The sequence below is a fragment of the Papaver somniferum genome, unplaced genomic scaffold, assembly GCF_003573695.1.
Source record: "Papaver somniferum cultivar HN1 unplaced genomic scaffold, ASM357369v1 unplaced-scaffold_131, whole genome shotgun sequence".
Taxonomy (NCBI): Eukaryota; Viridiplantae; Streptophyta; class Magnoliopsida; order Ranunculales; family Papaveraceae; genus Papaver; species Papaver somniferum.
The window spans coordinates 867,167-880,886 of NW_020622270.1; the positions used below are offsets into that span (position 1 = coordinate 867,167).

At 38.4% G+C, this 13,720-nt stretch overlaps 1 protein-coding gene across 1 annotated transcript; it reads right to left on the bottom strand.

Annotated features, from left to right (window-relative positions):
* Nucleotides 1-5,721: 5,721 nt before the first annotated feature.
* On the bottom strand, nucleotides 5,722-6,513 carry LOC113332318 (vicilin-like seed storage protein At2g18540). The gene has a single exon (XM_026578872.1). The coding sequence runs from the start codon at nucleotides 6,511-6,513 to the stop codon at nucleotides 5,722-5,724; it is 792 nt and encodes a 263-aa protein (XP_026434657.1).
* Nucleotides 6,514-13,720: the final 7,207 nt, after the last annotated feature.

Below are 13,720 nucleotides of genomic sequence, written 5' to 3' on the forward strand. Positions count from 1 at the left end.
TACCTGTAAATCCAAATGAACATGAGACTCTGTTACATCACAAAAAAAAAAAAAAAAAAAAAAAAAAAAAAAAAAAAAACTATTATCAAAGAAATTCAAAAGAGTAAAAAAAAATGTTTAATGAAAAACCACAACTTTACCTTATGAAGTTTGAAAACGAGAATATGGTTAAAGAAGAACTCCACCCACACATCAAGATCTTCTCAATCAACAAAAAAGAAAGAAAATAATTAAAACCCTAACTCAATGAAATTGAAAAACAAAACACAAAAGAGTAACGAAAATCAATTGATAATGACAAATTAAACCCAAGCGAGTTTCAGATCTACCATTTGAATAATGAGATGAGGGATTTCAGAAAAGAAATCAAGAGAAGGGTTTGTTGATTTCACTATTTCCAAGTTTGGGATTTCTTTAGTTAGAAATGGAGAAGAAGAAGAAGAATCAGATAGAGAGGAAAAATGAGATTGGAAATGGGAGAGAGGAACCGAAAGAAATAAAAAACAGAAAGAGGTAACATAGGTTCCGGTGAAAAATTTCCAATGAAAATTCTTTCTCCCACAGACGTTTCCGAAGTCTATTATTGAGCTCTAATACTTACAAAAATACCTCTTATAAAAACTGTTGTGACGGAGATTAGTTTTATTACTACTGTGGCATCACATCACTATAATCAAGTACAGCCCAGCAGCAGTGGTTTTGGTGAAGCCCATGAAGTGGTTAAAAACCCATTTTCCACTAGTGAAGGATACCCAGAACTACCTGGTTCCTCTTTTCGATGCCTACTGTGACGAGAACGACATCCCTCATCCTACCTTTCCTTTAGAGGTGTTCTCTGATGATGAACAGCCAAAAGATGACGAAGTCTTCCTAGGCGAAGAAGAGGAGTTTTCTGAAGATGGCGAGGATCAGAAGGTTGTTGACACGAAATCCATGGAAGAAGAGTCCAAGGGAGCTTCTTCTAGTACTGATGCTGGTCTTGCTGGAGCGTGTCATCAGATCCCTGAAACAACCGTTACTGATGACGCCTCTTCTCAGCAATAGCCTTAGTTTTCTTCTTTCCCATCTTGATCATATTGCTTGGCTAATTTAGAAACATTTTATCTTTCTGGGCGCTCCCAAGCTTGGGAGGAAAACATCTTAACTTCCTAGGATACTATTTTGGTTAGCAGTTTTCTATTTTGCTTTGGTACACATTTATTCAGTGATCTTTTGTTATTTGCTCAATATTATGACTTTTATTTCGTACTTTTATTTCTCCAAGTATATACTTACCGAGGAAACACTCAGAAGAATAACGAAACTTAAAGTATATACTTTCCTCTTGTTCTTTTGTGTTTTTGAGGTTGGGTGTAAGGTTAATTGACCTTGGAAGATCCATTAACCTCCCTTTGATTCGCGAAACATCTCGCCGCATCTTATTTTGTATTTCGTTCATGTTTCTTACGTTGTCTTCATCTTTAATCTTCATATTTCGCTAGTTTTTGCCTCTTCCTTTGCTTCTTTCGTTGGGTTGGAGCCTAAGCTTTATGATGATAATGCTGAAGAAGAAAAAAACGTAAATGTTTTATTCTCCTCTTATAGTCTTATCTCGTCGCTCATATCTTCTTCTCTTATGAAATCTACCAATTGTTTCGTTGCATCTAACTCTCATTCGTTTTATCTGCTTCTTTATACGATGTTCACCACTTCTTTAATATGTATTTGTCTTTGTCTCGTGTCTTTGCCTCTTCTTCTCGTCGAGCATTAGATGATCAAGCCAGTGTTACACAAGTCGATATATTTTATATCTACTATGTTTGCTTAGTACTCGTTAACTTCCTTGCCGGGTTTGGTTGCGAATTATTATGAGAGAACTTGTTTGCGGTTTTACAAGGTCTTATTGTGCCTCCTAGTTAAGGTCTTACTTTGCCTCATCCTTTCTGAAGGATTTTAATTCGACGAAGTCTCAGGTGCTTATTATCCTTCCAAATAATATTCCATCAACCTCGTCTTAACTTTTATTTTATTTTCCTCCGCGACAATGTGACAGGCCTAATTATTCCCATGAAAATTAGCCCCATGACATTGCCGTCTTTTTTGGTCACACATCTCCCTACTCTGGAGGGTACCATCCCTTTATATTCCTCCCGATTGCTCCTTCAAGGAGGTTAACCCTAACATGAATTTTGGTCTCCTCCCATCTGGTTATTACAACAGTCAGTTGTTTTCGTGACTTCTTATTTCCTACGCCGATGCGGCTTGGGATTACGAAGTCACACCCTAAGTGAGGTTTCTTTGGGATCGGATGCATCATAGCCAAGAATTTCCAAAAGGACATGGCCAGTAACGCTCCATACGTCCAGGCACCCGCAGCTCAACCGAATACGTCGGTGCCTTGGTCATATTTCTGCACCCCTTATTGAAGGCCATCATAAAAGGGACCCTCAGCGGATAGGTCTTATTATTTACCCTAGTTTATCTCTCTGAGAGTTGTTCACGACATACGTTAGGTCTTGCCTCTTGCATTTTCATGCGAACTAGGGTGCATGTCGTGAATTCTCAGCCTCCCTAGGCGAAGGTTTTAAGTTTCCCTAGAAACTGTTTATCTCGTGAATCTTATCTGCCTTCTATGCGAGGTCCCATCATTCTTTGCAAGTTTCGAAAATTCATACTTGTAATATGATTCATCAAAATTCATCAAATTTTCATTGTTGTTCTTTTAAGATTTGATACATTATCAATTGATATTGGATTCATTACATTCGCCTTATTTCTATTAATCTTCCTTGTTTATCAGTGTTCTTCCTCCAAACGAATGTGCTCCGACTGATATCTTTTCAATCCCTTCATTTTCACTTCGTTTCTGATCTTGAACAGCGTAGTAAATAAAGGATGCCTAGTTGATAGCGCATAAATGAATGATCGTACCAAATCTTCCTCTGAAATCCTTCCCTTTAGTTCCCTGCAGATCGCATCCCATCTCGCCACTAACCTTTGCAGATTTTCATTTTCCCTTTGCCTTAATGAAAACAGTGCTGCTATTTCTGGCTTGCATGGTTCATCTCTTGCACATTTGTTCAGCAGTCTGGGTTGCAGCCCAATTGCCTTTTCTATGATTTGGGTATTATTTCCCCTCATTCCGGCCATCATAGATTGCTGCATTAGATACTCTCTTTCTCTGAATTCCCTCCTGCTATTTTATATGGCTCTCTTTAAGTCTTCCCGTTCATTCTGTTCTCCTCGTCCCTTGATTTCTCACCGGAATTCGCGATGTTCTTCGGCTATTAATGCCCTTTCTGGAACATACTTTTCTCTTCGTGCGTCATTCTATGCTTGTTTTCTCTTTAAATTATTGTTTTTAATTATCAGTTTCTCATTTTGTCTTTCCAACCTTATGCGCTCTTTCACCAAGTCTTCTTTCTTTCGTCTTTCTCTATAAAGTTCCTTTTTTAATTGTTCCATCTCTTCTTCTTCACAATCCCTTTTCCCCTTACCTCGTGAATTACGCAGTTCAGTCCCTTCCTCTGGGTCTTTTATCACCACCCCTTTGCGCTTAGAGGTGTTCGTCTTTATTTCCTTTTGCGGGGTCCGTTTTTCTTTGATAGCAGGAGTTTCCTTTTCGCTTCTAGATGCCTCGTTTCCTTCAGTCGTCCTTCCCATCTTTGCTTTATTTCAACTTGACTTCCCTTTTCGGGAGTTATTTCACGTTCCTTTTCTCCATCAATCAATGTTCTATCTGCCTCTTCTACGTCTTTCTATTTCGCGACCAGCTCTTCGTCTATCTCAATTGCGAATACCATCAATTGCTCCGCTCTTGTTTCCTCGCAGGCTTTCTTCTTTTGTTCTATTTTCCTTCTTAACTTCTCCTCATAGTTGTGGACATCTTTTTTAATGCACTCTTGTGCATCCCTGAGATCTCCCCTTATCTCGCCAATTGCACTTGGCAGAGGAAACCGTATGGCCTGGTGATATGTGGATGCAACCCCTTTTATCCCGTGTATCCATGGTCTCCCTATGAGAGCATTGTAAGGTGAATCTATGTCTATTACACAGACTATGACCTTTGTTTCCAGCTCCGGCGAAAATCTTTACATCCAGTTCTCCCTTTGGCCTTGATGCAACCCCATTGAACCCGTATATGCACGAGATCCGAGTCCTTGTATCCCATAGTTCTAAATGTATGATAAAAGAGTATATCGACCGAGCTCCCCGTATCTACCAGAATCCTGTCAATTGGACAGATTTTCTTTTTTCCGGCTTGGTCTTCTTCCCATCTTAAGTATTTCCCAAAATTCAGGGTTACAACCAATGGTTTTGTGTGAGAATTTCCTCCTTCAGGTGCATCCTTTGCCGAGAATGTTATTTCCGTTCTCTGTCATTCTTCTAATGGTTCTTTCGTGGTGACGTTGAATATTTCATTTCCTTCAAAGTCCCTCTTATGCACCCTTTTAAGTATGTTATCATGAAAATTTTGGATGCTCTTTGCTGCATGTATTATCGTATTGCAATTCGGTCTTTGTGCTCCCCGATCTATCTCAATTCAATATATCGGCTGGTTATCACGAGGTGGTGGTGGTGGAACATAATCCTCTAGGAAATGCGCGAGTTTTCCTTGTTCTATCAGGCGAAGTATAATTCGTCGAATATTCCGGCAATCATTCGTATGATGTCCGTGAAAGCGATGATACATGCGAAACTCATGGCTCCTGGTACCTGGAGGTGGATCCCTTCCCAAATTGGGGGGTGGCGGGATCTCTTCTGTTAATACGATTGCCTCCCACACCTTTTCCACAATTGCGTTAAGTCTGGGGAGTTTTAAATCTTCAAACACTGGTGCATTCTATCGCCGCTCTCCAAATCTGGGCCCTTGGTTATTCCTTTGTTAATAACCGGAGTTGTAACTTTGTGGATCATAATTCCTTCGTCTTGATTGCTCATATCATTGTTGATCAATCCACTCTTGATCTCCGCTTGACACAGCTACAGGCTTTGCCGGCACCGGGGTCGAAAGCTCTCTTTTTTCACATTTAGGTTCATTTTCCACGACATGCACGGCCCTTTTCCACGACATGCACGGCCCTTGGTAGTAGTCTTGAATTCCCTTCCTTTGATGGAATTGTGCCACTTTGCTGACTTGCCTTTGTTTTTCTTCCAGCGCTATGTACTCCTCTTGGTACTCCCTTAGTTCATTCATCATCAAAGAATTTCGGATGATGAATATTTGGGTGTACAACAAGTCTGTTGGGATCAATGCGTTCACAAAAGCTAAGATGAAATTCCTCTCTTCAACTCTCCCTGCAAGCTCACTGCATACCGTTCTCCATCTCGTTACTAATCCTCTCAAGCTTTCTAAAGGGTCTCCTTTGCAGGTTAAATAAAGTCTCAATCCCCGACCTTAACATGTTGTTGGTTATATAAGTGGTCAGAAATATCCTCTGTAAGTCTTTGAAGGACGAAATCGATCTCTCTGGTAGCCCGTCAAACCAAGCCAATTCTTCCCCTGCTAAGCTCGCGGGGAAGTATCGACAAAGTACTGCATCATTTCGTCCCCATTGCATCAACGAAAGGGTGTATTGCTTCAAATGATGCACAACACTTTCAGATCCGCTAAATATGCTCGGGAGCGTCGGCAACACACATTTCTCTGGGATATCAACATACATGATCTCATAGGTAAACGGAGATTTATCGGCCTCTTCTATTGCTTCCGCCAGTTGCACTCTGCCGCCTTTTCGTGAATTATTGATCAGTGCCCTTATATCTCGCATCTCGTCCAAAACTTCCTGGTTCAGCTTCCGCCAGTTTCACTCTGCCGCCTTTTCGTGAATTATTGATCAGTGCCCTCATATCTCTCAGCTCGTCCAAAACTTCCTGGTTCAGTTTCCCTTCACTTTCTCCCTGACGGCCTCCCCTCATCACATTGAGCCTTCCTTCACCATGTCTCCTTGCTTCCTCCTCCCTGTGGTTGAATTCGCGTCGTCTTTCATCTTCTCTTTTCCTCCCATCACCTTCCTCGTGCCTTTGTTCTTCTTCATATCTTTTCCTTTGATTTTCCCAACTCGACACTTCCAATGCCCTTCTTAGTTCTCTTTCTTCACTGTTTTCTCTTCGTCGCTTCCTTCGCTCTCCTCCATCTTCCTCGCGGGTACGTCTCCCTCGTCGTAACTCTTCTTCTCCTGATGATATCAAGTTCACTTCCGAGTCCGTGGCGTCAACTTCCACTTCCTCGTTCAGCTGGCGATTTTGCAATACCAATCTAGCATTCTGCCTCGTCAATCGAGCGTGTTGTTCCGCTAGATCCCTGTCTCGTTCTTTTTCGATGCGGAGCGTTTCCCTCAGCTGATCCAACGTCACGTTCTCTTCACTGATATTATCCTTCATTTCCTCATGAGTCATCTCTTCTCCTACGATGGTGTTTGTGTCGGAAGTGTTTACTGAGCCCTCTATGAAGTTACCTCTGTTGGACTCCTCAGTTTGTCGTTGGTTCATGCCTTGTCTTTCTCCTTCATCCGATGTTCCTCCTCTTTCCATTATTCCTCCTCTTTAAGCCTCCAATCGCTTGCTTCTCCTCGTTGCTATCATGTGTGCCGCTCGATCTGGTGTTCTCGTCATCAACTTATCCTAGTTTCGATATAGATCTTCCTCTAAACCCTAATCTCTTGAGAGGTGTCTCGCTAAGATCTCTCACCCCTACAACTTTAGCTTTTCTCCAATCCTTAGATGAGAATAAATTCCCAATCTAAGCTCCCTGTTTCTGGCGCCAAAATGTAACTACTGGAAATCCAGTAGTACACCCAAAAGGAAAGTAACCAAGATCTAAGACATGTTTAATAATATGAACCCCAAAATCTTTATTGATGAATCATACAAATAAATCAAAGTACAAGTTCTTAAACAAGGAAACCCTAATCTCCTCTAAGCAAAGCTCTCCCACTCAACAAAAGTATCCCTCTCATCTTGCCCGAGGACCTCTATTTATATGCCAACTAACCCTAATGGAGTACAGCTCATTTAACTTCACCACATTCTCGCGGAGGTGCCCTTTACTTCGCCCGGATCATTTTCTACAAAGTTTTTCCTTTTCTTTCGCTATCCTCACATGGACTTGTCGGGACACCTGTGTATTTTCTTGCTCCATAATTTATCTATTTCGTGACCTGTCTTTTCAACCAAGTAATCCTACTTCGTTTTTCCTGACTTCGTCCTTGGTGACTTTCTGGGTACTCCAATCTGGTCCTTCGAATCTTCGTGTGAGTATCCCTGCCTTTGTTCATATCTTCTCTTTTTCTTCATGTGATTAGTCCTCGGCGAGATAACTCTGACATCTGATTTGACAAGTCTCTGACTGGGATCTTAGAGTGATATTTTCTACCTCTTTACGTCAGACATGTGGCGAACCTATTTCGTGTACCTACAAGGAAGTTTATGTAGTGGAAATGAAATCAATATTAATGTTGAATGGGTTAGCATTTGGAATCTGAATGATTGTCTTGGGTGTAATAATTCTTCACCAGATTCTGTAATTTATCTTGAGTATGCATAATCTTTCCTATGGATATACATTGTGAAACAACATTAAGATTTCCTGTTTTCAATTTTTAATGGTAGTAGGTTGCAAAATAAAATCAGGACATGATATTGTCCTTCCTTTCTAGCAAGGGATCTAGCAATTCCGGATATTGTCCTTCCTTTCCTTCCATGGCTGCAAATTCAACTTTGCAACTGATGAAAATTAATGCTTATAAACTCATGAAAATTGTTGGGATTTCGGGATTTCTATTACAGGCCACAGGGTTCAATGAGCCCAAATATTACTGCCTAATGTTGGGAGTGAATCTAGGCATTCAGGATCTCCATTTGATTTGTAAGGAGACGCTAGGGAAAAATCAAAATCAAGCAATGCACATATACCATTTTTGAGCTATCAATCTTTTATGTAGAACAAGTAGAAAATCAAATTACAAAATGATCAGTAACTGCAGAGGACAACATAGAGGGGAACAAGGACTAGTTAAATGTGTAGAGATGAAATTTTTATCTAATGAAATTTGTGTCTTCTAATCAGGGTTTCATTTTTTTTTTATATTCTTTAGGGTTTCTTGTTTTGTTCCAGTAGGGAACTTGTAAATGGATTATGGGGTCTCCTTATCAGTAATGTTGTATTGCACTGACACATCCTTCTAACAGCTTTCCCAAATTTAGAGGTTTGTTCTGTTGTTTGCATTTTCCATGGCCTAAATTTTATGGCCTAGAGTTGGACCGAAGACATTTGCATTCAAGCTCTTCATTTGATCTGTAAAGAGAGAGCCAGATAAGAATCAAGCAATGCACACAGATACCATCACTCAAATAGTCAAAATGTTTGCAATTTAGATAAGGAAATGTAACATAGGAGAACAAGGAAAACTTGTCGATCTCTGTACGAGCCCAAATTTTGCTACTGCTGAGAACAACTTTTAAGAATTTATGTGTTAGTTTTTTAATGGTAGTAGTTTTTGTTCTATTGTTAGGCAATAAAAATACAGTTTGGTTTGTGTATTTTACAGTTGCATCTTTTGGAACACATCACTTTGGTTTGTTGAATAATTCACTCTCAATGTGAAATGTAGCAATTCTGGGTATTTTCCTTCCTTCCAAAGGTTCCATGCTTGCAATTACAGTTGTTATTGAAAACTAAGCAAGTAAAAACTTTGAAAATAGGTTTGAAATAATTGTTGCCGCAAAAATCATTTCATGCCTATGTGTAAGCAATGGTAAACTTATCCGGTAAGGATTCCAATTATCTTATCGATCAACATAATTAGAAGAAAAAAAAAAACATTTTATGAATATGCACTATCGTGCATAAGGCTGAACCCGCGTCTTGATTGAGTTTATATAAGATTTGGAGTTGGTGACCATTCTACTACGTTTCCTTTAGTTCAAGTGCTTTTGCTAATACTGGGCTCAGAAGTCAAGGGCTTTAGCGAGTTATAACCCCAAAGGTGTCACTATCCATGCATAAAAACTCCATCAAAACAAATTGTTTGTTTTAGTGGATGGGAAAGATAAAGAGGTACAAAGAGAAGGAGATTCTATACATTAGAGATCATATGTGTTATATGGATACAGTTCTTTATATACAATAAGAATATAGCCATAGATACAATATTGGGTCGCACATCCATGGGCAAAAGCCCTACAACACTCCCCCTTGGGCGGTTCAATAGAACTTCATATTCAGTACTTCACATACATTGCTCCGGATGTAGGTCTTCAAATGTAGTTCTCTTCTTGATGACTATTGTGTCGAAGACAATTGCTCCATCAAAACTTTAACAAGGAAAAACCCAGTGGGAAAATACCTTGGTACAGCTCTTCACATGTAGTACTTCACATGTTGTCTTGTATTTTACATGTAGTTCATCACATGCAATACGATCTTCAAAGATCGACGAGTCTAAGTTAATTTCCTCGTTAAAACTTCGTTAGGAAAACCCCTGAGGGACAAAAACTGAACTAAAGAAAAAGAGTACAATATTCATTAAACTTAGAACATAGTTGGATGCGTATACGTTTCCTCATTAAAACCTTAACAAGGAAAACCCAGTGGGATAAAACCTTGAAGAAGTGAAATGAGTACAACATGGAAGATGCAAGTAAAGGTGATCTGTTGCAGATGATCACTTTGCTCCATTGATGTTGACTAGTTGCTTCAAAACTCCTAAGGAAGAAAATCCTCGTGAGAGAGACAATAGCCTTAGCTGGGAATTTGTATTCCCGGTATTTGTTGTTGTCTCATTAAAAACCTTGCCGAGTAACAAAACCCTGCGGGGAAAAGTAACCTCGGTGAAGGAAAAGAGTTCAACACGCCATTAGATTGTCCCCCTGATGTCAGACAATTTTCATTAGTCTACTGCAGTCAAAAGGAGTTGATCACACATTACTTTGGTGACTTGAATGTTTATAAGACCCTGTTGTTGATTCTGGAAGTTACGTTGCTTAATAAACTATCGACATCATTTCTTTAATTTAGATATTTTTAATAATATCAACGCGATCTTTATGTCTTCAACGTTCAACATACTTGATGTTTCTAAGTGTTGTCTCGCTAAAAACCTTGTCGAGTAAAAAAACCCTTTGGGAAAAGCTATTCTCGATCGAAGGGAAAAAGAGTACAACACAACTTCAATTTCGAAGTAAAAACATGTCGACATCATATCCTTGGATCCTACCCCTGATGTAGGCATCTCCCCCTGATTACTTTCATAGTTGTTCCACACAGTTCCTTTAGTCATGTACTTTTCGAAACTGAATATCGGTAATAACCAAGAAAATAATCTACCATATATCCCTATGATTACTTTCGTTGGAGAAGATATTATTATTCCTTCATAATCAAAAACTTTTGTATTGCACTTTCATTAGCATTCCTTTTAATGTCTTTCTAGGGATAATACAAATTTATGTCAATGGTTACTTTTAAGTACATGATTACATTCACTATACCATTCCAATGACGTTGCGTTTGCGCTGAGCTATATATAGCTAACAAGTTCACTGAGGATGTAAAATTTAATTGAGTACATTATTATACTAAGTACAACAACGCGTTTATTGTACTTAGATATGGGAATTTCATCTCCCAACACATATTCCTCATCTTCCTTTATACGAAATGGTCACTTACTTACATTTGAACCTCGACTAATCATGGGAGTGCTATCAGGATGCCTTTCTTTGTTAAATTGCCTGACAATTTTAGACATATGTAAACTGGTGGAGTAATACACCACAAGCTCAGTACTCGATCGAGCTTTCCCTAGATTTTTCATCTCAAATTCGGATTTTAAATAGCTTTTAAGGTCTCTTATTACATCAAGAGTACACATCATGTTTGTACCATCAACATAAATATCTACAATTCCAAATCAGGAACTTTCTTATGAATACGCAAGGAAAAATAACTTACTTGTTTATCCCCTCCAAATCAAATATCCACTTAGACGGGTATACCACATCCGCATGATTGCTTGAATCTGTAAGTCAGCGTTCTATCTAACCGTAAACACACTCTGTGGTTTAGAGTCATTTGATTTGGGTAAATATCTTTTATCTCTTGATTCTTTCAAAGATACGTAACAACCACATACATATGTTGCATTTCAAGTCCTTTTGAAATTACCAAGCTAACTAAGTAACAGAACTATATAACGTTCATTACAAGAGAAAAATTCCAGGGCTTTGTGAGAAACCTCGCGCCACAAGGCGATTCTTTGTACTTTAAGACTACTTTCTTCTCATTTTGCTTTGTGACAAATTAATTATGTATGTCTAATAGGTTGTACACTTGCTTGGTTAGCACTACCACACCAAATACCCGTATATTTTCCAAAGAACTAAGTTCTACCTGGATTGTGTAGGCCAAATATGCTAATTATTTGAAACTAATCAAAATAAAGCATGGTTCGATCTCATTGTTCTCTACTTCTGGAGCAACTATTTATGGATTATATCATTACTATGCACGCATGATCCTTCCATTGACTCATGTGCATTCTCATAATCCGTCAGGATTTCATTGTTCTCTAGAATCATTTAAAACTTCGGAGCGTCCTCCAGTTTGATTCATGGACATATTCAGAGACAATCTTATGAGATGATTTCTGAAGATATAAATAAGTTGTGCCTTACTCACCTACTTCCTTTCTAGGTGAGGATTGATCGAACCAAGTGGTCTCTCCAACTTCCTTTATGGAGCCACGGTCTCAACCACACTTCCACTGAATGTAGTTGCAACACCTTAGTCTATGATGTATATCCCATCTTGAGGATTTGTAACTTTGCAGGTAGGTTTGAAGTTGGTATGTTTGATCTCATCACTTTATCAACATCAGTGTACATTCTGAAAATCGAATATTCTTTATCACTTCACATTTACATTTGTGGAGTACGAGAATTAATATGAGACACAGTGGGAACACACCACGACAATTCCTATCGTTCCCTTTAAAAATACTTTTCTTATCTCCCCCTAACGACGGGAAGACTGTCTCATTAAAGTGATAACCCGCAAATCCAGCGGTAAGAGATCTCCTGACCAAAGTTTTAAAAATGCGTATAATTGTTGGGAACTCATTTGCAACATAAATACTTAACAGTTTTGAAGACCCATCATAGTACGATGTGGAGTCGTAATGACACATATATAGTGCAACCAAAAATGCATAAGAACACGAATTTCAGGCTTAAATCCAGTTACCAACTGGTAGGCAGAAAAGGTTGACTAATATTGGGTTTTAAAAACGAATTAAGTAAGATGTGTGTAATATTGCATATCCCCAAAGAAATAAAAGATAGGTTGCTACGGATAACCTATTCCTTAGGAACCATATGTAACCTTTGATGGTAGCCTCTGCGGGACCATTGGATATAAGATGCTCTATATTGATCCTATTAAACATGCAATATTCGTCAAGTCCTTTTGATGTAAATTCTATAGCATTAATAAGGGTGGTGAGCCTTTGCACTTTTTATTATGTAATATGTGCTAGGATTTTTTAAATGCAAATTTCTTGGGAACTATAACTAGTCCAAAATGTCAAAACACATGTCACTTTAATGGTACGCATTCTGCATGAATATTTTTCTAAATTTCACCTTGTTATCTTTGTAATATGGATTGTTTACCATTTGCATCTTAGGATGGTCTCGATCCTGTTTTACTGAAGACTTTGTAAAATGAGTGATATGCTCTCTTACTTAAAAGCATAGTGGGAGGGAGGAGGGGGTTGTGCATCTGGTACTTTAGAAAGCACTTATTAAGAGATATGTCATTACTTCGCATTATGTCAATCTTTTTCCGTTGTCTTGTCCACTCAAACACAGTGATGTACGTATGAGTCCTTTCAAAAAAAAACATCATGTCACAACCAAAGTGCCTTTGTGGTTATGTCAAAGTATGTATGAGTCAATTTCCAACATTTCATCCTCAGAGTCAATATGGATTCAATAATCCAAATTAATACTATAGTGATTTATATTTCACTAAATTGACTCATTAGTTTCTTTAAAATATGTTTCCTTCCATATACATTAGAGATTATAAAAGATGCAATTATCACAGTCAGGTTCCACATGATATCCATTTGCATGGGTTTCTTTGGAATTTAACAAGGTGTGATTATCTCTTGGTACATATAGAGATTTTGTGACGTCTTTTTTTTATCTTGAAAACAAATTTTGAGCAGTGTTGCACTCGATGATCCAATCCTCGTAGTCACATTATAAGGAAATAGTTCAACAACTAGTTTAAATTCCTTAAATTAGTGGAAGAAAAACAACTATCAGGTAGACATTTGGGTCTTGAGAGTTTTAATAAGTGGTGTGGCCTTATTACGTAACAAAAATGGGATTCAACTCAAGTACTTTATAGTGAATATATATTACGTTTCACCGAATATATATCAAGTGCTTTAGAGAATTTATGTCTCGTGTTTTCATTCCATAAGTGCAAACATCGGATCTAGTTCGGCTGATAAGATAGTCAATTGGTCAGGCAAAGTTCTTATTGCCATTAAAATTGATGTGAAAATTGGTTGCTACTATGATACACACATTACATTGTATATACCAATACCTATGACCAGGTGCATTTCCAACTCTTTCATTTATGATGGAAGCTAGAATTACATTTTAGCTTCATCCCATGATATATATGTCCCTTTTCTCATGCTTTATGTGAGTCATTACGTTTAAC